The sequence below is a fragment of the Megalobrama amblycephala genome, linkage group LG2 (assembly GCF_018812025.1).
Source record: "Megalobrama amblycephala isolate DHTTF-2021 linkage group LG2, ASM1881202v1, whole genome shotgun sequence".
NCBI lineage: Eukaryota > Metazoa > Chordata > Actinopteri > Cypriniformes > Xenocyprididae > Megalobrama > Megalobrama amblycephala.
The window spans coordinates 44,781,784-44,806,661 of NC_063045.1; the positions used below are offsets into that span (position 1 = coordinate 44,781,784).

The following is a 24,878-nucleotide window of genomic DNA, read 5'->3' on the forward strand; positions in this document are numbered from 1 at the left end:
TTTTTTGTACTCCTAATGTCTGTCTGTATGTCTGTGTTAACATTTCATGTATTTATACAAAAATAAACCTTTAACATGTAGGAGGTTAACACAAATGTCACAAAACTCTGCAATGGGATTGGCAAACTTGAAACAGTGACTTTTTAAGTGTGGTTCTTTGGCAAATGTATGATTCCCTTTCATGGGAACATCGACGCTGCGTAGTCGCTTTGGGAACACCTCTGCGTGATTACGTCTTGAAGCACTCGTGAAATCAAACCAATAGTGTAGCGGGACGTCAGAGCGGGTGACGTCACGGACCAGGAAACTATAAAGCACCCCTGAGAACAAAGAACGCCAGCTTCTGCGTCTTCAGCAAAGCGCTCTGTGTTGTGTGTCTTATTTGGTGTTGTCTGTCATTATCTGCAGCAAACAAAATATCTCTTCGTCCGAGGACAAGAGTGTTTTAGTCACCAAGCATATATATATATATATATATATATATATATATATATATATATATATATATATATATATATATATATATATATATATATATATATATATATAGTATTATATATTGCAAAGACACTATTATGGCGGAGAAAGACAAGCAGCAGTTTACTAAATGTGCTCCTCCCTGCCCTCGTTTCATCACGGGCGGGGATGCACATGATATGTGTGTTGCTTGTATGGGAGTGGAGCATGCACAGGCAGCTCTCGAGGGAGCTGTCTGTGTGCATTGTGAAAAGCTAACGCTCCGTGTACTCCGATCATGCCGCGCGTTCTTTGATAAAAAAGGAGGACGCCACGGCGAGTGTTCCCCAGGGCTCGGGTCCCGCTGCTGCCGAGGCACAGCGTAGACTTCGTTCCTGGGGTTCACAAATGGATCTGGTGGAGGGGTTAGAGACGGGTTCTGCCCTATCTCGACCCTCACCTGCCAGATCTGTTGCCTCTTCTCTGGCCGCGGAAGCACGCGTAGCGGTTTCTTCCCCCAGAGTGGAGGCACCGGAGCTTCGCTCATCTGTCTCCGAGGAGATGGATGTAGCGAGCGCCGGTGCTGGAGATGAGGGCCCGCCACCCGCATCTCCAGCATATGAGGAGCTTTTAGAGGTTTTGACTCGGGCAGTGGCTAAACTAAAGATCGAATGGCCAGAAGAAAGACTTGAAGTGCGAGTTAAAAGCAAACTAGATGAGCGCTTTCTCCCTGCCCGAGCTCAACCTCAGCCCCGGGGATTGCCGTTCTTTCCAGATCTCCACACCGAGGTGTCGAGATCGTGGCAGAGTCCGGCACATTTCCGTGTTCATAACCCTACAACATCTCTGTACAGTAACATCATGGGGGGAAAGAACACGGTTATACGGCGATGCCTCAGGTCGAAGAGACGCTCGCGAGCTATCTCTCGCCTGAATCAGCATCGTCGTTAAAATCCCCGACTTTGCCCACCAGACCCCTGTGTACAACATCAGCGTTGGTGGGCAGGGCTTACACCTCAGCGGGTCAGGCAGCAGCATGTCTGCATACTATGTCGATTCTCCAGGCATACCAAGCTGACCTGCTGGGGGAAATAGACCAGAGTGGCGAGGCGTCTTTTGAATGCATTCAAGAATTGAGAAAGGCGACTGACTTAGCTCTCCGGGCCACCAAGGAGACAGCAAAAACAATCGGCCGGTCTATGGCAGCCCTGGTGGCCACGGAGAGGCATCTATGGCTGAACTTGTCGGACATTAAAGAACGCGATAAGGCGGTGCTTCTCGATGCGCCAGTGTCTGTTCAGGGCCTCTTTGGCGACTCCGTAACATCGGTCGTCGAGAGGTTCCAGGAGGCAAAACGTCAGTCTGCGGCCTTTCAAAAGTTCTTCCCTCGCCGCTCTACTGAGGCTGCTGAGCGGGAGCAGCCTCAGGCGTCTACAAGCTCCTCATCTGTGCGTAGAGCGCAGCAAAAACAAAGTGTTGCCACCCGTGCTCCCCCGAAAAGATCTTGGGGACCGGGTAAGACAGCACAAGTGAAGCCTTCCCGGGGTAAAACAGATCTGCGGGCTGTTATTATCGCCAGGAAGGCTGCGAAAAAGTCCTGACGTGAGGGGTCCAGGACTTCTGAGGGCAGCCCCCTCTGGAGAGGGTCCAAGAAAATTAAAATATATAAAGTTGACCCATCTTCGGTGCCCTCAGGGGGCCGTTCTGTTAACCCCGCCACCTCGTGTGTCGCGGGGCACAGCAGCCCCCCCGATCCTCTGAGGAGGGTCGGTCAGCACCTGATTCGACTGTTCCCTGCCGGTGCGCCGCTTCAGGGCGTCGAGCCAAGTGCTCAAAAAACACCATAGACCAGTCTCGAGAGACTGGTTCCCTTAGTAGAATATTTAGAAGAATGGAAAAGTCTTCCCAATATTTCTCAATGGGTGCTGCAAATGATAAAAAAGGGGTACAAAATACAATTCGGGTTTCGCCCGCCCCGGTTCAACGGGGTCCTCACTACAGTAGTGGACCCCCAGCAGTCTCTGGTCATGGAACAGGAAGTGATGACACTTTTGCAAAAGGGGGCTATAGAGAGGGTTCCTCCCGCCAGCATACAGTCAGGGTTTTACAGCCGATACTTCATAGTTCCGAAGAAGGATGGAGGGTTGCGTCCTATTCTAGATTTACGCATGTTAAATCGTTCAGTGCAAAGGCTCAAGTTCAAGATGCTAACACTCAAACAGATCACTACACAGATCAGGTCCGAGGACTGGTTTGTGACAATAGATCTGAAAGACGCGTACTTCCATGTATCAATCCATCCTTCACATTGGAAGTTCCTCAGGTTTGCTTTCGGGGGCGAAGCTTACCAATACAAGGTTCTTCCGTTTGGCCTATCCCTTTCACCCCGCACCTTCACGAAGTGCGTGGATGCAGCGCTGGCTCCTCTGAGACTCCAGGGCATCCGCGTGCTTAATTATATCGACGATTGGTTGATTCTAGCTCAATCAGAGCAACAGGCAGTTCAACATCGAGATGTAGTTCTGTCCCACATGAAGAAGTTAGGGTTGAGACTCAATGCCAAGAAAAGTGTGCTTTTACCGGCTCAGACTACCAATTACCTAGGGGTAGTTTGGGATTCCACTTCGATGCAGGCACATTTGTCCCCTGCTTGGGTGAATTCCATTCTCTCAACCGTGAAAGGGGTGAAATTAGGCCAGTCACTCACTGTGAAGCAAATTCAGAGAATGTTGGGTCTGATGGCAGCGGCGTCCAAACTGAAACCTTTTGGCCTGCTGCACATGAGACCCCTACAGTGGTGGCTCAGAACCAGGGGGTTTTCTCCGAGGGGAAACCCTTTTCGCACAATCAAGGTCACGCGGCGATGCCTTCGTGCTCTGGCGATGTGGAAGAAGCCCTGGTTTCTATCCCAAAGTCTTGTGCTAGGAGCTCCTTGTCGTCGCAAAATGCTAACGACGGATGCTTCTCTCACAGGGTGGGGAGCGATCATGAGTGGTCGCTCAGCTCAGGGTCTTTGGGAGGACCATCATCGATCTCGGCATATAAATCAGCTGGAGATGATGGCGGTATTTCGAGCACTCAAATACTTCCTCCCAGACCTGAGGGGCCATCACGTGTAAGTTCAGTCAGACAACATGTCGGTGGTCTCTTATATCAACCATCAGGTGGGTCTGAGGTCTCGCCAATTGTGCAAGTTAGCTCATCAGATCCTCCTGTGGTCCCAGGGCAAGCTTCTCTCGCTGAGAGCAGCTTATATCCCGGGACGTCAAAATGTGGGAGCAGACATCCTGTCGAGGCAGGGGCCGAGGCCCGGGGAATGGAGGCTCCATCCCGAAGTGGTGGAACTGATTTGGAGAAAGTTCGGTCGTGCACAAGTCGACCTATTTGCCTCGAAAGAGACGTCTCACTGCCCGTTGTGGTTTTCTCTGACCCATCCAGCCCCTCTGGGGTTGGATGCTATGGTACAGACGTGGCCGAGGCTGCGTCTGTATGCATTTCCCCCGATCGCTCTGCTCCCCGGAGTTCTGGAGAGGGTTCGCCGGGACGGGGTCCGTCTAATATTGGTAGCCCCGTTCTGGCCGGCCCGAGTATGGTTCACGGATCTAGTATCCCTCTTAGAAGACTCCCCCATGGAGATTCCTGTCAGACAAGACCTCTTGTCTCAGTTGGGCGGCGCAATAGTTCACCCGCACCCAGAAATATGGAAACTGTGGGCCTGGCCCCTGAGGGGGCAGAGCTCGTAGAATCTGGTCTCTCAACTGAGGTTGTAGAGACCATTCTCCACTCCAGAGCTCCAACCACGAGAAAACTGTACGCGTATAAGTGGAAATTGTTTGCTACTTGGTGTAGCCACTCTCAGGTGGATCCGGTCCACTCTTCTATCAGTCAAGTACTGCAATTTCTCCAAGAGAAGTTCTCGGAGGGTTTAACTCCTTCTACATTGAAGGTTTATATTGCCGCTATTTCCGCTTATCACGCAAAAATAGAAGGTCTTTCTGTTGGTAGAAACCCTTTAGTTGTACGTTTTCTCCGTGGCACTCAGAGGCTGAGGCCTGTTGTACGCACAAAAATGCCTTCCTGGGACTTAGCCATTGTGTTGGAAGGGTTAGCTGCGGCTCCCTTTGAACCTCTAGAGGAAGCATCTGAGAAGATCCTTACTCTCAAAACCTTATTTCTTCTGGCCATAACATCCCTCAAAAGAATCGGGGACTTACAAGCACTATCGGTTGCTCCTTCATGTTTAGACTTTGCACCTGGTATGGTCAAAGCCTTTCTACATCCTAGACCTGGATATGTTCCTAAGGTCCCTACTAATGTCCCAGGGCCTATTGTGCTGCAGGCCTTCTGTCCTCCACCTTTTACAAATCCGGATCAGGAGAAACTGAATCTGCTCTGCCCGGTGAGGGCTTTAGACGCGTATGTCCACAGAGCTGCCCTGTGGCGAAAGACTGAACAACTGTTTGTGTGTTACGGTTCTCCTAATAAGGGAGGTCCTGCGTCTAAGCAGAGAATGAGTAAGTGGGTGGTCGAGGCCATCTCTCTTGCTTACAAATCGGCCGGACAGCCCCCTCCTTTATCTGTCCGGGCGCATTCTACCAGGGGCATGGCTGCCTCAAAGGCTTTGATGTCGGGGGTTCCCCTCCAAGACATATGTGATGCTGCTGGGTGGTCTTCTCAGCATACTTTTGTCAGGTTTTATAACCTCGATTTGGGCTCCACTCCAGGGTCCTCAGTCCTGTCGTCCTGAAATAATAACACAACAGGCATTTGGTCTTATGGCCTAGTTGGGACAGCGTTCCCAAAGCGACTACGCAGCGGCGATGTTCCCATGAAAGGGAACGTCTCGGGTTACGTCTGTAACCCTGGTTCCCTGAATAAGGGAACGAGTAGCTGCGTAGCTTAGCTATACTCCCTGCACACCTGTGAGCGTCTGCTTCATCCATATCAGAAGCTGGCATTCTTTGTTCTCAGGGGTGCTTTATAGTTTCCTGGTCCGTGACGTCACCCGCTCTGACGTCCCGCTACACTATTGGTTTGATTTCACGAGTGCTTCAAGACGTAATCACGCAGAGGCGTTCCCAAAGCGACTACGCAGCGTCTCGTTCCCTTATTCAGGGAACCAGGGTTACAGACGTAACCCGAGATGTATATCCCATTGTATATACATTTGCCGAACAACCACACTGTCACTGTTTCAAGTTCACCAATTGCAGACTTCTGTGACATGTGTGTTAACTTCCTACATGTTGCAAGTTCCTTTTTTGCATAAATACATGAAATATTACCAAAGACACACAGACAGACATCAGGAGTACAACAAATCCTCCTCAGAGAGATATTAGTTAGTTAGGATGAACTTATAGGTTTAATCTTTCACATTTATAGTTAATAGTTGTAAATTTGTAGTTATCCGAAAGGAAATGTCTGGGCTTGTGAATGATGGTATGGATAAAGGTTCAATGATGGAATCAGAAGACAGAATAGAGAAGACAGTTGATATCTACGTCAGTGCTGAGGCTGTAAGAGACATGAAACATAAGAAAGACACGGAGGACTTTGATACCCAAACATCGAAAACCCAAACCCCTCAACACACAGGTAACTGAGATTAACTGCTTATACATTTACTCATAAAGCTGATGTAAATTGTTTTAAATGATGAAGAAAATAGACTAATGGCTGTAATTTTCAGGAAGTGATTCTGTGAGGATCAAAAGCTCCAGAGCAGCTCTAGTGTGTTTGGTGCTGCTGTGTGTTCTTCTGCTGACTGCAGACATAGTGCTGTGTGTCTACATCTATATAAAGAGCACAAACTACACAGAAGAGAGAGACCAGCTACTAACTAACATCACCAACATCACAAAAGAGAGAGATGGGCTAATAATAAAGAACATAAACCTGACCAATGAGAGAAACCAGCTAATATTTAAGAACACAAATCTGTTGAATAAGAGTGACCAGCTAAGAAATGAACTTCTGATTCGTGGTAAAGTTTCATTTAGTGCATGCAGTTATTTGCTATACAGCAGATTTTTTTTAAAGCATGATAGAGTTGGATTGTGCTCTAAGTAACTTTCAGTGTACACAATCTACTCAACGTGAGTGGAAATGGGAATAACAAGCTAACAGCTGAACTTGTTCTGTGTACAGATGGATGGATTTACTATCAATCCAGTTTTTACTACATGCCGAATGAGACGAACAACTGGAATAAGAGCAGAAGATACTGTACAGAGAGAGGAGCAGATCTGGTCATCATAAACAACAAAGAGGAACAAGTGAGTGAAAGTGTGTGTGTGTGTGTGTGTGTGTGTGTGTGTGTGTAGCAGCTAAATGAGAGATGGTCAGATGAAATGTGTCTATTGTCTGTTTATGTTATAAATGTGTAACTGTTTCATCTGCTCAGGATTTTGTTAAGAACATGTCTGGTGCTGCTGTAGTCTGGATTGGTCTGACTGACATTGATGTGGAGAACACATGGAAATGGGTTGATGGCAGCAACATGACCTCTAAGTGAGAAATCAATGAATTGAACTGATTAATGCAATTTAATGCAATGTAAATGCAATACTTTGATCAAACAAATGTGATTAAACTCTTAATCGTAGTAACAATAATTTCATTAAACCAGGTGGTGTACGCCAATTTTAATAGCAATAAACAGGCATGTAAACACCTTAACATCACATTATTACCACTCTGACCAAAGTGTGCATGTGCTCGGACGCTTGGACGTGTTCACACAACTTCATGAATGAAGTCTGTGACATTATTTTGAAGTTTTCTCTTCACCAAATCGCTAAACTCGACGGCACGAAGAGCGCGACGGCAGCGTAGGCAAACCCGGCATTGTGATGTTCATAACAGCACAAAATAATATCCAGTATGTCCATAAAAATGTATTTTTTGATTTTGATGTGAGTAGATTAAAACAATGGCCGGTAACATGCATACTGTATGCTTATCTGAGTGTGGTATAACCATACTTATTAGCTAATAAGCAGAGTAATGAAAATTGCATGTAAACTGGAGTGAAGTGTTCTGCCTGTCATGTAAACATCTTACTACAATTAAGACCTTACTCTGATTTTGAGAAATAATCACATTATTGGTGCACATGTAAACATAGTCAGTGTCATATATCACAGAAAGCAGCATTGAATCTAATGCTGATCTGTATTTTCAGGTTCTGGGCGATTGCAGAGCCTAATGGAGGTAGAGGAGAGAACTGTGTTATGACTGTGGCTGTGCTTAAATTGATAGACTATATTCACCCTACTTTAGTAGGGTGGATTGATGAATCATGTGATAAAGCTCATCAATGGATCTGTGAGAAGAGTATGTCACAGCTCATAATGCCATAGGAACATCACACACTTTTTTTTTTTACACAAGTTTAAAAGTACAAAACTTTAGTCTAGTCTAGTCTTGTATTTAGATTTTTGTAGTTTTTATTTGTTCCTGTTTTTTTCTTCACTCTAGTCGTTCCAATCTTTATTTTTACTCTAGTTCTCCCAAGCCTTATTTTTGGGTTCTCTTAAGAAAGTAATCAAGACTCTGACAGAACACAAATGGAAATGTGTAAATTATATGGTAACCCGAAAAAAATAAAATAAATAAATAAATAAAAAAATTAAACAAAACAAAACAGACTTATTTTTTCTAAGTATGTGTTGGACCAAATTTAACATTTTATATGGAGTGTAGCTCAAATAACTCGACTTACATTGACTCTGCCCAACAATTGTCTGGTTGGACTAGACAAGGGTTGTCCAATCCTGCTCCTAGAGGGCCACTCTCCAGCAGAGTTTAGCTCCAACCCCAATTAAACAAACCTGAACCAGTTAATCAAGGTGTTTTTCATAATAGAAACTTCCAGGCAGGTGTGTTTAGAAAATGACCCTATGAGTCACATGCCATTGTGTAATTGAATAGAAGAAAATAAGAGCATTTTCTTCCCCAAAATAATCATTTGAGTTCATCAAGTCTTCTGTGCTTGATCATCTGACAATGGAATGAGAACTTGTCAAGTTTGTAAAGTACTTCAAAGTTCAAACATTCACTGAAGCTCCAGAAGGAAACACGATGCATAATGTCTTGTGGACTATATGTAAACATCTTTTATGTAAAATATCTTACTCAGGACAGTACTAAATAAAAAAATAACATTTTGTTAAAATTATTCACATTTTCACAGATTCTGCAAGGCGTTCCCAAACTTTCGCATGCCACTGTATGTATTATATATATATATATATATATATATATATATATATATATATATATATATATATATATATATATAGAAAGAGACATAGAGAGAAGAGAGAGAGAGAGAGAGAGAGAGAGAGAGCAGATTGGGGATATGTTATATATAGGGATGCACCGATCCGATATTCAGATCGGTATCGGCTCCGATACTGCCATTTTTGCCGGATCGGGTATCGGCCGGAGTGGACCGATCCAAATCCGATACTGTGCGTGTACTATTCTGTTATTGTTAAGCTCCACAAAAGGCACAAAAACATTAAAAAAGCACCATAAAGTTTCTGTGCACTATATTCCAAGTGTTCTGAAACCATTCCGTAGTTTAATTTGAGGTACAGATAAATATTTAAGTCGTTAAATGAAAGTTCACGTAAATGCCTCCCTCCGCTGCGGCTGTCGGTCATTCTCCATTCAGCATTCAGACTGCGTGTCGCGTTCGGTTACGACAGTCAACACAATGAAACTCTCTCCAAGATTAATCAATGTTTCTATTATTATACTTCATCAAGATAACGGTAATACAATACCCATCAATATATCTTCTCTTTGTGCTTTGAACTTTTCAATGCAGAGCGCTGTGACTCCATGATGCTTCAAGCGCATCATTCTGCACACGGGATGCGCATAAGCGCTTTGTGCCGCTCTGTATGGGAGCTGTTCATATTATAATACTTTTGCGCAATGAACGATTGTTAATAGCATTTTTTTTCGTTCTGTCCTATCTTTCATATAATGTTAAGACTTTTAATAGCTTCGCATTTTCATATTTATTCACAAACTTAAAGGATAAACAAATAGGCCTAAGCTATGCATTTATTTATATTATGAAAAGAAGATAAAGAATGCGTCACTTCTCAGTTTTCATCTTGAACACTTTTTGAGGATCGTGAGTGAACGCGATCATCTCTTCCTCTTTACTACTTTACAGAAGGAAATAAATATGAATGAAAATCAAAGAATATGTTGAAAGTTGCAGTAGCTTACCGAAATCTTTATCACGTCAGTTCAATCAGTGTTGTAAACAATGTCACGTATACCTCAGAAAAGCCATTCGTTGACCATAAACTTATAGTCAGCAGCAAGAAAAAATAAAACAAACCATTTAAAACAAAATGGATTAGAAACTTAATTATGCAAGCATAAGTATTATAATATATAATAAAATGGACAAACTGGGTGTGTGTAATCAAACGCATCGTTTTCATTTTATTCTGGAGACTGAACTCACGCTCTGCTGCCACACTGGAGCGCGCTCACCACCAACTGGACAGGGGTGGGAATTACAGTTACAAGCAACATCAGCCTCAGTAATCTGTCAAAATGACGGACAGGCTGCAGATTTTTTCCGTCACTGCTTAAAAACATTCCATCAATGACGGAAAATTTTCGGTTAACGCGACCTTTGAGATTATATATTATATACACGCCACACTACGACCGGTGACACTCCACGACCGCGGTGGCGCGGTTGTCATGCCGACCGTCACAGCCCTATGTGAGGCATACAGTTTATTAGGTAATTTAGCACTTTTCTTATTACTTGAAGATCGGATCGGATCGGATCGGTATCGGCCGATACTGAATCCCAGGTATCGGAATCGGTATCGGAAGCGAAAAAGGCGGATCGGTGCATCCCTAGTTATATACACATATATATCTCCAACCTGGTCTCATACGAAAGACGTAGCCTACCTGTGGGAACGTTTTCGCGAGTCGCCAAAATACGTACCAATGCGTAGGCTATATATCACTGCAGTTTCCAACAGAAATGAACACTAGAGGCTGTAAAACATTAAGCGTTTTTAATCGTTTTCATACACAGTTACGATTAAGGGGTTAGATTATGGATTAATAAAGACTTGTTTTCATGTCTCCTTGCACAATATTATGTTATGACTTCAAACCGCTTTTTTACCAAAGTGCACGATTTGTAAACAAATATATTTTGGACTTTGCATCGCTAAACCAGCTCCATAGCCTATGTTTCGCTTTTCTGACATAACAAACTTGATTGGTAGCTCAGCTGATACGAGGAAGCCTTCGGTACGAATCCCTTGAAAGATAAAAAGAGCTCAAAGAGAGATCTAAAGAAGCTAAAACGGCATGATTATGGATGCTTTTTTGTGTCACATTTGCTTTTGTTAACACTATCTGGTAGGTTAAAGTGTAAGTGTGTTATTTTAAAACGCAATGGAGTGCAAATTTCAAATCAGAAATTTCAGCAATTCAACCACCTGTTTCCCTGTTTCACTGTTTCAAGTTCACCAATCCCATTGCAGACTTTTGTGACATTTGTGTTAACTTCCTACATGTTGCAGGTTCCTTTTTGCATAAACACATGAACTATTATCAAACACACACAGACAGACATCAGGAGTACAACAAATCCTCCTCAGAAAGATATTAGTTAGGTAGGATAAACTTATAGCTTTGTTCAATCTTTCACATTTACAGTTAATAGGTGTAAAGTTGCAGTCATCCAAAAGGAAATGTCTGGGCTTGTGAATGATGGTATGGATAAAGTTTCGATGATGGAATCAGAAGACAGAATAGAGAAGACGGTTGATATCTACGTCAGTGCTGAGGCTGTAAGAGACATGAAATATAAGAAAGACACGGAGGACTTTAACACATCGAAAACACAAACCCCTCAACACACAGGTAACTGAGATTAACTGCTAATACATTTTGTCTAAAAAGTTGTTATAAATTGTTTTAAATGATGAAGAAAATAGACTAACAGCATTTTCAGGAAGTGATTGTGTGAGGATCAGAAGCTCCAGAGCAGCTCTAGTGTGTTTGGTTCTGCTGTGTGTTCTTCTGCTGACTGCAGTCATAGTGCTGTGTGTCCACATCCATACAAAGAGCACAAACTACACAGAAGAGAGAGATCAGCTACTAAACAAGATTTCCAACATCACAGAAGAGAGAGATCAGCTAACATCCAAGAATGAAAACCTGACCAATGAGAGAGTCCAGCTAATATTCAAGAACAAAAACCTGACCAATGAGAGAGACCAGATAATATTCAAGAATGAAAACCTGACCAATGAGAGAGACCAGCTCATATTCAAGAACAAAAACCTGACCAATGAGAGAGACCAGATAATATTCAAGAATGAAAACCTGACCAATGAGAGAGACCAGCTCATATTCAAGAACAAAAACCTGACCAATGAGAGAGACCAGCTAATATTCAAGAACAAAAACCTGACCAATGAGAGAGACCAGCTAATATTCAAGAACGAAAACCTGACCATTGAGAGAGACCAGCTAATAATGAAGAACAAAAACCTGACCAATGAGAGAGACCAGCTAATATTCAAGAATGAAAACCTTACCAATGAGAGAGACCTAAGAAATGAACTTCAGATTTGTGGTAAAGTTTCTTTATGCAGTTATTTGCTATAAACAGATATGTTTAAAAAAATGATGGAGGTGATTTTGCTCTCAGAAACTGTCAGTGTACACAATCTACTGTATCTATACTATTTGTTAAACGTTACAGACAGGTGTGTGTAAATGGGAATAAAAAGTTAACAGCTGAACTTGTTCTGTTAACAGCTGGATGGACTTTCTATCAATCCAGTCTTTACTACATATCCAATGAGACGAAGAACTGGACTGAGAGCAGAAGATATTGTACAGAGAGAGGAGCAGATCTGATCATCATAAACAACAGAGAGGAACATGTGAGTGAGTTATAGAGTGTGTGTGTGTGTGTGTGTGTGTGTGTGTGTGTGTGTGTGTGTGTGTGTGTGTGTGTGTGTGTGTGTGTGTGTGTGTGTGTGTGTGTGTGTGTGTGCGTGTGCGTGTATGTAGCAGCTAAATGGGAGATGGTCAGATGAAATGCGTCGTTTGTCTGTTTATGATATAAATGTGCAACTGTATCATCTGTTCAGGATTTTGTTAAGAACATATCTGGTGCTGCTGTAGTCTGGATTGGTCTGACTGACATTGATGTGGAGAAAACATGGAAATGGGTTGATGGCAGCAACATGACCTCTGGGTGACAAATCACTGAACTGAACTGATTAATATCTAATAATCGATTCTCACAGTCAGTATCATATCTCACACAAAGCAGCACTGAACATCTAATGCTCATCTGTATTTTCAGGTTCTGGGCGTATAAAGAGCCTGGTGGAGGTAGAGAAGAGAACTGTGTTGTGACTGTTGCTGTGCCCATATCCAAAGACTGGCAAAATTTAGTAGGATGGCATGATGCTGCATGTAATAAAGCTTATCAATGGATCTGTGAGAAGAGAATTGTACAACTCTTACTGCCATAAGAGCATCATCAACATTATCTTTTTGACATAAATTTAACAGTACAAAACTTCTGTAATAACTGATTATCATCTAAAGCAGTGTTTTTCAGTCTTGTTATGGAGGACACTCACAACTGCACATTTTGAATGTCTCCTTTGTCAGACACCATTTCATGTCCTGGAGTTTTTTTTTTTTTTTTTTTTTTTTTTTAATGAGCTGATGAGTTGAGTCAGGGTGTGTTTAATTATGGAAACATACAAAATGTGTAAAATTGTACTCCAGAAGTGTGTTCCATTTGATCTGAAATGACTTGCGACTGACTTCTGATTGACTGATCATCTAATCTTTCCTGCCAGTTGTCTTGTATTTTGATTTTTCTAATTTTTATTAGTCCAGTTTTTTTTAAACTCTATTCAAGTTCCAGTCTTTATTTTTGCTCTCTATTCTGCCATATCATGTGAGATTCGAGTCCGAAGTAAGTGAACATCTTCAAATAATATTTGTACATTATTCAGTTCCAGGGCTGGGGAGTAACGAAATACATGTAACGACGTTACGTATTTAAAATACAAAATTTGAGTAACTGTATTTTGTTACAGTTACATTTTAAATAGATGGTAATCAAATTACAGTTACATTCAAAAAGTATTTTAGATTACCAAAGTGATTACCTTGAATTTGAATGTCATTTATTTCATTTAATATTAACGCAAGCTGTTTGAGGATTTTTAAACAACGAGGCAATTGTTGATGATTCTCCGACTCTTTCTGTTAAAAAAAAAAAAAAAACGCGCAGTTCAGTTAGCAACCTGCAGAGTGCAGACATGAAACGGGAAAACAGCACATAATGCATTTCTCTCGTGGAATTTCAAAGAAAACTTGTAAAGTTCTTGTGGAATTTATAAGTTTTACTTATAAACATTAAAAAGGACGCATCACAGTGCAATGCAAGCTACCTGCAACAAAACTTCTATCCGCTTCAGCATCTAAGGATTCAACATCTAATCTGAAAAAGCAAACTTGTTTTATAAAGCAAATGGCTTTTTGTACTTTACAAACTTTAAATCTTAACAATTAATTCCAAATGTTCAGATAGCCTATATGACGCGTTTATGCAAGTTCACGATCCGATTCGTAAACAAATTGTTCTTTTGAGACAATCTTTTTAATGAATCATTTGTTTTTGTTTACAAAAATACTGTGAATGAATTATTCACGAATTTGATAGATCTGGGGTGTGTTTCCCGAAAGCATCGTTAGATAACTATAGTCGTAAATTCAATTGAACTTCATCGCGACCATATTTGATTTGCGAAACGCATTGTCAGGATAATAAGTGAAAGAATCACTCAAAGTTTTCTTCATTCATTAAACAAATCTGTTGTATTACTTGGAGAACTGTGCCAGATGTCTCTACTACTTTTATTACTACTTTTGGAGCGTTTGGATTCATTTTGAAGCTTAACTCTGAATCCCATTCACTGTAATTGCAATATAATAAAACAAATCCTTAATTTTTTTCTTCCTTTCATTTATTGTAAAGACCAGACTTACTGACAGGATGCTTGCTGCAATAGAAACGGATACTAGGGATAGTTCACACAAAATGACATTTGTCATATTTTTTTCCAAACCTGTATTACTTTCTTATGAAACACAAAAAGAGAATAATGGTAGTGGAGGGATGCAAAAAACTGTTGAGAAACCATAGGTGAGTCAGCTATGAATATATAGGCCTTCTCTCAAGATGATTGGATAGATCATTTGAACATTTTCTTTATAATTGTTCTAAATGTTACAAACAAACTTTATTAAACATAATTTAAACCACTGTGTTGATTTGACTCTAACAACCTATAAAACAACCTATATGTACTGTAGAAGGGCATTTCAAAAATGCCATGGTGTCCAAAAATGTACCATGGTATTTTTGGAAGCACCTGTGAAAGCACTTTTTTTTTTTAAAAATGCTTTGGAAAACTGATGTTAAAAATAAAATGTAGCGAATGTACCAAATCCTATGATGCGTATAGGTCATTTTTATTTACAGGTTGTACACTTAAATGGATAGTTCACCCAAAAATGAAAATTCTGTCATCATTTACTCACCCTCATGTTGTTCCAAACCTATATACATTTCTTTCTTCTGCTGAACAATAGACCTTATTTACCAGAGAAACAAGCGCTCCGCCATCTTTATAAAATTGTCTTTGAACTTCCGTTTTGCGGTAGCTCTGTACATTTCTATGGCATCGCTGTCAAAGAATAATTAGCTGGTTAAGTGGATTTACTTGTTGTAGAGTTAATGAAAGTTATCATGAGCATTGTTATGTTTAAAGCAGATGTCTTAACAAATGTCAGTAGATCAGGAAGATTTTAAAACGAGCAGGTCATTCATAAATGTAATATCGCTGTGGAAATACAAACCGGAAGTCAAAAGACAACAAGCGCAACGCTGAAAAGGGGCGGGGCTACATAAGGTCTATAAGGAAGATTTTTTGAAGAATATGGGAAACTGAACAGTTCTGGGGCACCACTGACTTCCATAGTATTTTTGTTCCTACTATGGAAGTCAATGGTGCCCCAAAGCAGCCTGGTTACAAACTTTCTTTAAAATATCTTCTTTTATGTTCAGCAGAAGAAAGAAACTCATACAGGTTTGTAACAACTTGAGGGTGAGTAAATGATGACAGAATTTTCATTTTTGGGTGAACTATCCCTTTAAAACAGGACGTAAACTTAAAACAGGACATCAAGTTAATATGGTCCTTTGTGTTAAGTATTTCAAAGTATTCCAAAGTATTTAGATTAAGTTACTAAACTTGAGTAATGTAACGAAATACATTACAAATTACTTTTTAAAGCATGTATTTTGCACTCTGTAGTGAAATACATTTTAAAAGTAACCTTCCCAACCCTGTTCAGTTCAACATGACCATTCATTGCACATCACTTCAGTACTTTAGAGAAGATTAAATAAAATAAACGTGTTAAAAAGAATTATTATTATTATTATTATTATTGAGTTTATTCAGTCCCAGGTGTGGCTTGTACATGTTCACTGGTATAAAGTGTGTGAGACATGATATTACAATGCAAATATCATGATTACGGTTAAATAAGATAAAATACAATAAAATATCATTTGATACCAAAAAGTAAGACTGATTACCCCTAACTATTTAAACAACTTATTTAAAGCTGCCGTCTGTAAGTTTTGCCTTTTTGTCGGCATCTCTGTTTGAAATCTGCAATTGCAGTTATTTGTGTAATTATTATCTAAGTGGGTTGTGCATCGGCACGGTTCCTCAGCGCGGATGAATCTAATGATTTGAGGAGAATTTGTGGCTGTCAGTCACAGCACCGTTGGATACTGTACAGGTACTTCAGAATCACAGACTGTAATCTTGAAGTTATGACCAAAGTAAGAATTTTCATTGGAAAATCTCATCTGAACAAGTAACAAATCTGCCACTTCTGTTCTGACCAACTGAGAAAAAAATGCATTACAATAAATCACGCTGCCAATGGTGATTAAATCTAACGATCACATACCTCATATCACATCAAACTGCACAAATTATTATTATTACTTTTTTCTCAAATTGTTAATGTTAACAACATCAGCATTATGTTACTGCGTGTATTTAGTGTGTATTAGCGTTACCTGTAGATTTCAATTTCAACTGTACTAATTTCAATTAGTATAGTATATAGTATCTCTAATGCTAATTTGTCATACCATACAATCTGCCATCAAAATAAGCTTAATTATTGCAGCTGCTGTGAGAAAAGGCTATAAATGATCCATCACCAGCAGCATCCTCACATGCCATATAGCCTACTAGCTGGGACTCCTTCTTCATGTAAACAGACGTGACGTAATGATGCACAGACAAATGGCAGCATGCTCAAATTTCCAGCGGAAACCTACCAGTACCATTTGATTTAGAAAACATTATTACAAGCTTACTGTTGTGAATCGGGCTAAGATAAGGAGATAATTTTGAACACTGGCTGGTTATGTACCTGCTCAAAAATTGGTTTTGGATCATTTTTAACCAAACAAGTTTACAGACTGCAGCTTTAAATTAAATATAAAATATTTAAAAATACACAAATGAAAATTATAATACAATAAAATTATAAATGTATTTGCATGCAAATGTCAAAAATAATTCCAATATCATACACTAGAGTTGTGTGGGGTGGGGGTAAATTAAGTGTGATTTGCTCTGAGGGGGATTCCTCTAAGGGGAAGTGCTTAGGGAAGTTCACAAGTGTCTAAAAGTGGAGTTAAAGTTAGAGTTCAAGTCGTCAGGATAGTGACCTGGAGCAGGATTGGACATCCCTGATCTAAAATACATCCCTATTCTAAATACAGTGTTTTACAAACACATGCTTTACCTGATAAACTTAATTTATTAATTTTCAGTCATGACCTGGTGAGCTCATCCACAATTATGCACACACATACATACATAGATACATATAAAAATATAAATATTATAGAGATTTTGACACATTTCTAACTTAGAAAAAAGATGCAAACCAACTGTAAAATTATCCTAGAGAGAACTATCCCTTTAAGTTTTTTGTTAAGAAAATTAGCTTGTTAATGTTTTGATAGCTTTTTGTTTTATTGTTATTCTGTAATAAACAATTTAAATGAATACACAAATCTACTCACTCATTATTATTAATATATATAACTTTTATTAATATTATATATATATATATATATATATATATATATATATATATATATATATATATATATATATATATATATATATATATATATATATATACACTTTTTATATATATATAAATAAAAGTAATTAAAAACGATGACAGAAGAGAAATGAAAATGTGGAGATTATTATTAGTAACCAAAAATATTAAACAAAACAGAACTGTCTTATTTTTTCTAAGAATGACTTGAACCAAATTTATTGGGGGTTGCTATAGTAACAGGGTTCTACTGTTTGTTGTAGTGATGAACAATTTATTGTTTGTGTTGTGGATATTTAAGGAAAAAAGTTTGCTTCGCTTCATATATTCAGTTTAACAGCTGTGTAACTGAACTGCGCATATATATTTTTGAGGCTTAAATTATTTTCTAAATTATACATGGGCCAAACGTGTTTGCAAAACAGTGTGAATCCACTTGCATTTGTTGGTCCGCTCTCTCCCTGAAATATCTCTGAACTGATTTCTCAGTCAGTAAAACAAATGTACAGTATCGCGGGAACAACCAGCACTGTTTTTTTATTTGTGTTCCTCTGTGAACATACACTAAATGCATGTCTGACAATTTTTTTGACAACGTTTTTGGATTAAAAAAAACAACAAAAAAACGTTTAAAATGCCTAGAGATAGAGTAGTACCGTTGCTTTCACTGATGATCAGGAAAGGTGCATAATAGTTAATTAAGCTATATATGCTTATTTAACTTTTTAGTGTTAAATAAAAAAGTTTTGTGCGCGTACCGTCACATGAAATCCTGCAGGCGTCCATGCTTTCTCCGTCTATGCAATAAATGCACATCTTAGAATGAGCGTGGATTTCTAGCGTATTTACATACTACGATTCACTGCAATAGTATGCCACAAGTTACACTTAGTGCAAAGCTTTTTTTAAGTGCAGCTTGTCAATAAAGTATTGCTGCGTCCCAATTTGCATACTATCCACCCTAAATAGTATTCGAAAAAAGAATTAGTATGTCCCGAATCGTAGTATGTTGAAATGAGTATTCCAAAGATATCCGGATGGTCTACTTATTCCGGTTAGAATTCGAAGTGTAGATCCGTGCACACTTCTAAACAACATAAACAACAAAGAGAAACAAGTGAGTGTGAAGTGTGAGTATGAGCGTGCGTGTGTGCGTGTGTGTCTGTTTATGATACAATTGCTTGTTTCAATTCACTTCTTAGGATTTTGTTAAGAACATGTCTGATGCTGCTCTAGTCTGGATTGGTCTGACTGACAGTGATGTGGAGAACAGATGGAAATGGGTTGATGGCACCAACATGATCTCTGGGTGAGAAATCACTGAACTGAACTGATTATTACCTAATAAATGATTCTCACAGTCAGTATCATATCACACATAAAGCAGCACTGAACATCTAATGCTGATCTGTTGATGCAGGTTCTGGGCGTCTGGAGAGCCCAGTGGTTACAATGGACAAGGTGAAGACTGTGCATTAATTCATTCACCAGGATGGGATGATTTTCCATGTGATCATATGTTTAGATGGATCTGTGAGAAAGCTATTTTTAAATGACTCATGACAATATATATTAACATACAATTAAATAATTATAAATAATATGTTAATTAAATATTAACATTATATATAGTGCATTATGAACATCTAAATAGGGCTGTTAAACATCAAGTTTTGTGTTTAGTAATTTTACCAGATTTTATTTGAATGGCACTTTAATTGTCATCCTGTAGAAAAATAAATAAATAAATAAATAAATAAATAATATTACAACTTCCAGCCACACTTTAATTTGGGAACACATATTCATATAAAAAATATTTTTGCCTCAATAAACTCCTAATTTAATGTTTATTAATAGTTAGTAAGGTAGTTGTTAGTGGTTAAGTTTGGGCTAGGATTAAGGCATGTACTGTAGAATAAGGTCATGCAGAATAAGACATTAATATGTGCTAATAAACTGCCAATATTCTAGTAATATGCAAGCTAATAAGCAACTAGTTCATAGTGAGAATTGGTCCCCAAACTAAAGTGTTACACAGCTTTCACATTAAACTATTTAAATTCACTGTTTTGTATGTTCAGTCAAACTCTGTTACACCTAAAGACCTAAACTAAATATGCAGTTGAAATACAACAGCAATGTTTCTATGGACTAAGGGGCTGTTTACACTACACCGTTTTCAACTAAAACAGAAAACTTTTTATGCATTTTGGCCGTTCATTTACACGACAATGACGTTTTGGGGGCCTGAGAAGGCAAACTTTTGAAAAAGGGGGTTCAAAGTGCATGTTTTCGAAAATGATACTGTTTTCATCTATAAGTAAACAACAAAAACATGGAACTGTGAATACCTAGGGTTGGGTACCGAGATCCAGTATTAAATGGGCCCCTGGGCTAAATTATGAAAGACCGGTGTATCGATAAGCTCTGACGTTAACGGTTCTGCTGTCAGTACAGGAGAAATTATGAAGAAGATACACATACATTTATTATTGCTATATAGACATTATCTTGCAAGTTCTTTCTCACCAGAGTTGCCAGCTGTTTCCATATGCAATAATATTAGGACATTTGTCTATGATGCATTTTTGCTATTCGCAATCCATCGTGTGCACAACATGAAAGCCATGTTTAATTGTGATGACGGAGGAGAGAACCAAACATTCAAAAGTCTGCTTACACTTTAGGCCTGTGATATTAAGCTAATTTTATTTTTAAATTTCGATTTTGGCTTCCAAGGTTCATCCGAAAGAAGATATTTGAGGTAAAACTATTAAAAAAAAGCTGTGTTTCATCTAGCACAACTGCATTTCATTAAATGATCTTTATTTTACATACATACCAGTAGTTTTGTGTTTTAAGTTGTGTACGTCTCTGGCTAACTTGCATTATTACTGTCTTACTGAAATAACTCTGCTAATCAACTGTGTTCCACTATTACTTAAAATTGTGTCCATTAATGCAGATTGTCTGTTGTTCTTACTAGTTTGAGTAATGATAAAGGATGGAGCAAGATCTGTTTTACAAACTTTAATGTTACATCATCAGTCATTCATTTAGTTCTTGGCTAACGCATAAACTGTTATTGATACAGGTAATATTACAGTTCCCACGTGCTCTGCAATAAATTAGAAATATACACATCGGTTTGTTGATGAACACACTTGTTACGCTGCATTCACACGGGGCGCCGGCGTTAACGCTTCTCATTTACTTTGAATGGGTGACGTCATGCGTTGCCGAACTGAATTGCGGGTTCCGTCGTGTTGCTTCACTCGTGTTGCAAGCGGCAGAAGTTGAAGATTTCTCAACTTTTCAAGCGCCAACGCAGGCGTCATCCAATCAGATCGCCCTATGCAAATACCCTAGAGCAGTCGCTAGCCAACTGCATTCGTGCAAGACTGGAAAGTAATGTGATTGGCTGTTATCACTATAACGGTCGCGTCAACACAAGCTTCAGACACGCCCTCCATCAAGCATTGACGCTGACGCCCCGTGTGAATGCAGCGTTAATGCTGATGGTGTGGAATTACAGTTGCAACATCTCATAATGTACATCAAACTTAGTACCATATCACTGAGAAACGTCCTGCTCAAGTCGTCCTTGCGGAGTGTTGACATCATCCATAGCAATGAGGTCAACCCCAACCTTTCTCTTAGCTTAAGACTTTTCTCTATTCCTTAGAAGTGGCCTACATAAACAAAGCTAGACAAGAAACAATGGGAACATGAGGGCAATTTAAACATGACTAAATGACTAACAAGAAACTCCTGAACCTAAAGAACACAGTGAACCAATCAAAACATGACACATAAGACAAAGGAACCAGGTGTGTTTAACTTCATGCAGCGCTGCGCAGACCGATGGGCATCTAACTCAAAGCAGTGCATGCACTGAAAATGATCAAATAACTTATGTGAAGAGTGTAAATCCAACCGCTGCTAAAACCATAAACTGATCACCGGTCTGGACTTTTGATGTACCAGCAACAATCTAAACATTTCAAAAGCTGCAGAAGTTTTCCAACAGCACCCACTGACCAAATGAACAAGCCACTGATGAATTTCAGACTGTGAGACACTGAATGATTGTCTTAATATGCGTATTTAAACCCAATCCAAATGAACTTAATCCACACTGTTGAGAAAAAAAAATAATAATCTAATGTACTTATGTGGTGAGTTCCTTTCTGCATAAATACTTGAAACATTTCCACCAGAAAACAAAAACAGTTCCTTTGTGTATAAATACCTGACACACAAACATAGATGAGAAGGAAAATATAGAAAAAAATAACAACTTGCAAAATGCACAGAAAAGATGGACAAACCACTGATGATGTCTGCGAAAATTATGACGTTATTAAAGGTAACATTGAAAAAAAGATCACAGACTCAACGCAAGGAAGATCATCTGAATTCACAGATACTGAGATTAATAATTCACTCAGATTTCATGGTTTCAGTTGATGTGAGCTGTGTTAAGTGGATAAAGAGAATGACATCATATTTGTTAATAATAACATTATGTTAATATTACTCTTACTGTCCTTTTTTGCCTGTGTTTCCAGTCATTGTTGGCTTCTATGGCTATTAATTGAGTTCAACACCTGTTCCCGGTTCTGTTCATTATCTTACCCTGTGTATTTAAGCCCTCAGTTCCCTTTGTGTTATGCTGTTTCCTGAGTTTCCCTGTTATCGAGTGGATTTACTATTAAATACTGTTTGTTTCTATTGCTAGACTATTGCTATGCAATTTTAAAGCTTTTTAAACTTTTCACCCTGTACAACTGCACAGGGTAATGGGAGAAATAGACAATAGAAACCAATATATGCATGCTTCTCCTTTTTCCTTTTTCAAAGAGCCATGAGACTGCATGTTTTAATATCGTCGTGTGCTTGGGCTACCATGCCAAATGGCTTAACTTTAGTGGCCTATTACTATGTGTGCCTGGGCTACCATGCCGACTAGCTTAGCTCTAGAAACACGCACTGTGTGTTCTTATTAACAATAGATATACCTTGCAAGATGATAGAGATGGGAAACCCAGCAACCATCTGAACAAATATCATAATAAATAATTTGATGTATTGTTGACGTGATTCTTATACTATTACTGATAATTGAAAAAGCTGTTGTGAGCAATGAGACAGACAGGAGCATGCTCTGATGCTGCAAACAGCTGAAATCAACCACACACATTAAGCATAGCTAATGAAAAATTGCATTATTAGACTTATGAAGCTAAACATGGTAATCTCGTTGAAAGTGCAAATGCTACTTCACTTTAACCTTTTTTCGCAACCATAGGTTAGCCGGCATATCCTCACAGCAAAACATACATAGACTGCTTGCTGCTGCATAAACATAATTGCTTAAACAGACAATTGTGTTTTAACACAGACTGTTAAAACATGACGCTAGTTTAAACTGTTATTATTGCTTATTTAGAAATGAATTAGCAAACCACACAATATGTGCGGAGACATGTAGTAAAAGACTGTTCACTTTTCTTAGATGTTCATTTCTTTATGAAAGCAGAGACCGCTAACAGCAAACACTACCGTATTTGAATGTTGAGCTGCAGTTCATTGGCTGCTAATTCAACAGCAACCAATCAGCTGCACTATGCAGATAACGACATGATTGTTATCTACGTAAGGACCTAGCAGCCTGCACCATGACAGAACTAGGTATGTCTGTTTCAAAGATGAACACATGTCTTGTGGGTTTGGAATGACATGAAAGTGAGTAATTAATGACAGAATTTGAACTATAATCCTTAAACAAGTATAAAAAACAAAAAGTGTTATATTTAAAAATTCTTTTAGCTAACTGCACTAAGGACACCAAAAAAACATTAACCATAAATTGATCGGCTGTCTGAACTTTTGATGTACCAGTAACAACCTAAATGCTCTAAACAACCTAAAATTTTCCAACACACACCACTAAAATTAACATATTCATTTGAACCTCATTTAAATTAACACTATCTTCATTGCTGAAACAAATATTTCCAGTGACATTTTGCAGTTAGTTGAAGTTCCTTTATGCTTAACTACATAAAAATTTCACACAATAGTTCCCCTCTGAATAAATATTTGCCACACAAACACAAATGAGGAACACAACACAGTCCACTCCAGAAGAGAAACTAGTACTAGTTTGTTGGCATCTTGACAACAACAAAACTGTCTAAAAGTTTAAACAAAATAGAATATTTTAACACTTTAAAATTATTTTTCATTTTAAACGACTGTAATCATTTCAACTGCACTAAGAATGTCTGGGCTTGTGAATGATGGTATGGATAAAGGTTCAATGATGGAATCAGAAGACAGAATAGAGAAGACAGTTGATATCTACATCAGTGCAGAGGCTGTAAGAGACATGAAACATAAGAAAGACACAGAGGTCTTTAACACGTCGAAAACTCAAACCCCTCAACACACAGCTAACTGAGATTAACTGCTAATACATTTAGTCATAATCAATATAATTCAAATGTTATTATAAAACGGATAGTTCCGGCCTCATCGTCAAGAAACAAGATGGCGCCGCGCATGGCAGCCACAGTGCTTAGCTCTTCAGTGTTTGTTCTGTTTTTGTTAGTTTTTCCTGTTTTCTGTTTTTCAAACACCATCAGTTTTACCAGGGATGAACTGCTGAACATTCGGCAGTACACACCACAAAATCTTTTACCGGATTTCGATTCAGACGTTTTGTTGAATGTTGTAGTCGGCGGAGCGGCAGCGCTGTTTAGACGCTTCAGGACGCGCAGACGGGGAAAGCGCGCCGGCGCCCTCGTGAAGCTCAGACAGCGCGGATTAAGAACGCCGCTGCCTAGCATCCATCTGGCGAATCTCCGCTCTCTGCCCAACAAAACGGACGAACTCCTTCTGCTCTCCCGGACAAATAAAGATTTCTCGAACTCGGCTGCTCTGTGCTTCACGGAAACCTGGCTGAACGACGCCATTCCGGACAGCGTGTTAAGTCTGCCGGGCTTTCAGCTGTTTAGATCAGATCGCGACGCAGAATCAACGGGGAAATCGCGCGGCGGCGGGACGTGCTTTTACATCAACGAAAGGTGGTGTTCAGATGTAACGGTGTTAAAGAAGATGTGCTGTCCAGATCTTGAAAC

The 24,878-nt window shown here is 39.4% G+C and overlaps 3 protein-coding genes across 4 annotated transcripts in view; 2 read left to right on the plus strand and 1 right to left on the minus strand.

Moving 5' to 3' along the window:
• Positions 1 to 24,878, minus strand: part of cadm2a (cell adhesion molecule 2a) — a 269,868-nt gene that overhangs the window by 122,686 nt on the left and 122,304 nt on the right. The gene's annotated exons all lie outside the window — the stretch shown is intronic.
• On the plus strand, positions 5,742 to 19,174 carry LOC125260248 (CD209 antigen-like protein E). Of its 2 annotated transcripts, XM_048178522.1 has the most exons (5): positions 5,742 to 6,054; positions 6,149 to 6,442; positions 6,607 to 6,734; positions 6,863 to 6,969; positions 7,643 to 8,446. In XM_048178522.1, the coding sequence occupies exons 1-5, from the start codon at positions 5,877 to 5,879 to the stop codon at positions 7,818 to 7,820; spliced, it is 885 nt and encodes a 294-aa protein (XP_048034479.1). In that variant the 5' UTR covers positions 5,742 to 5,876; the 3' UTR covers positions 7,821 to 8,446. The 2 variants fall into 2 exon arrangements, with proteins under 2 accessions (XP_048034479.1, XP_048034487.1); XM_048178530.1 differs by lacking the exons at positions 6,863 to 6,969; positions 7,643 to 8,446 and adding an exon at positions 18,933 to 19,174.
• Positions 10,060 to 13,408, plus strand: LOC125260239 (asialoglycoprotein receptor 1-like). Its single transcript, XM_048178495.1, has 5 exons — positions 10,060 to 11,385; positions 11,477 to 12,103; positions 12,289 to 12,416; positions 12,627 to 12,733; positions 12,845 to 13,408. The coding sequence occupies exons 1-5, from the start codon at positions 11,214 to 11,216 to the stop codon at positions 13,014 to 13,016; spliced, it is 1,206 nt and encodes a 401-aa protein (XP_048034452.1). The 5' UTR covers positions 10,060 to 11,213; the 3' UTR covers positions 13,017 to 13,408.

What these genes read in the sequence shown, in the direction of transcription:
- LOC125260239 (XM_048178495.1), top strand. Translation starts at nt 11,214, where the DNA reads ATGTCTGGGCTTGTGAATGATGGTATGGATAAAGTTTCGATGATGGAA. An exon ending in TAAACAACAGAGAGGAACAT is followed by an intron (nt 12,417 to 12,626) that starts GTGAGTGAGTTA and finishes TCATCTGTTCAG; the next exon opens with GATTTTGTTAAGAACATATC. An exon ending in GGCAGCAACATGACCTCTGG is followed by an intron (nt 12,734 to 12,844) that starts GTGACAAATCAC and finishes CTGTATTTTCAG; the next exon opens with GTTCTGGGCGTATAAAGAGC.
- LOC125260248 (XM_048178522.1), top strand. Translation starts at nt 5,877, where the DNA reads ATGTCTGGGCTTGTGAATGATGGTATGGATAAAGGTTCAATGATGGAA. An exon ending in CCAAACCCCTCAACACACAG is followed by an intron (nt 6,055 to 6,148) that starts GTAACTGAGATT and finishes TGTAATTTTCAG; the next exon opens with GAAGTGATTCTGTGAGGATC. An exon ending in AAATGAACTTCTGATTCGTG is followed by an intron (nt 6,443 to 6,606) that starts GTAAAGTTTCAT and finishes TTCTGTGTACAG; the next exon opens with ATGGATGGATTTACTATCAA.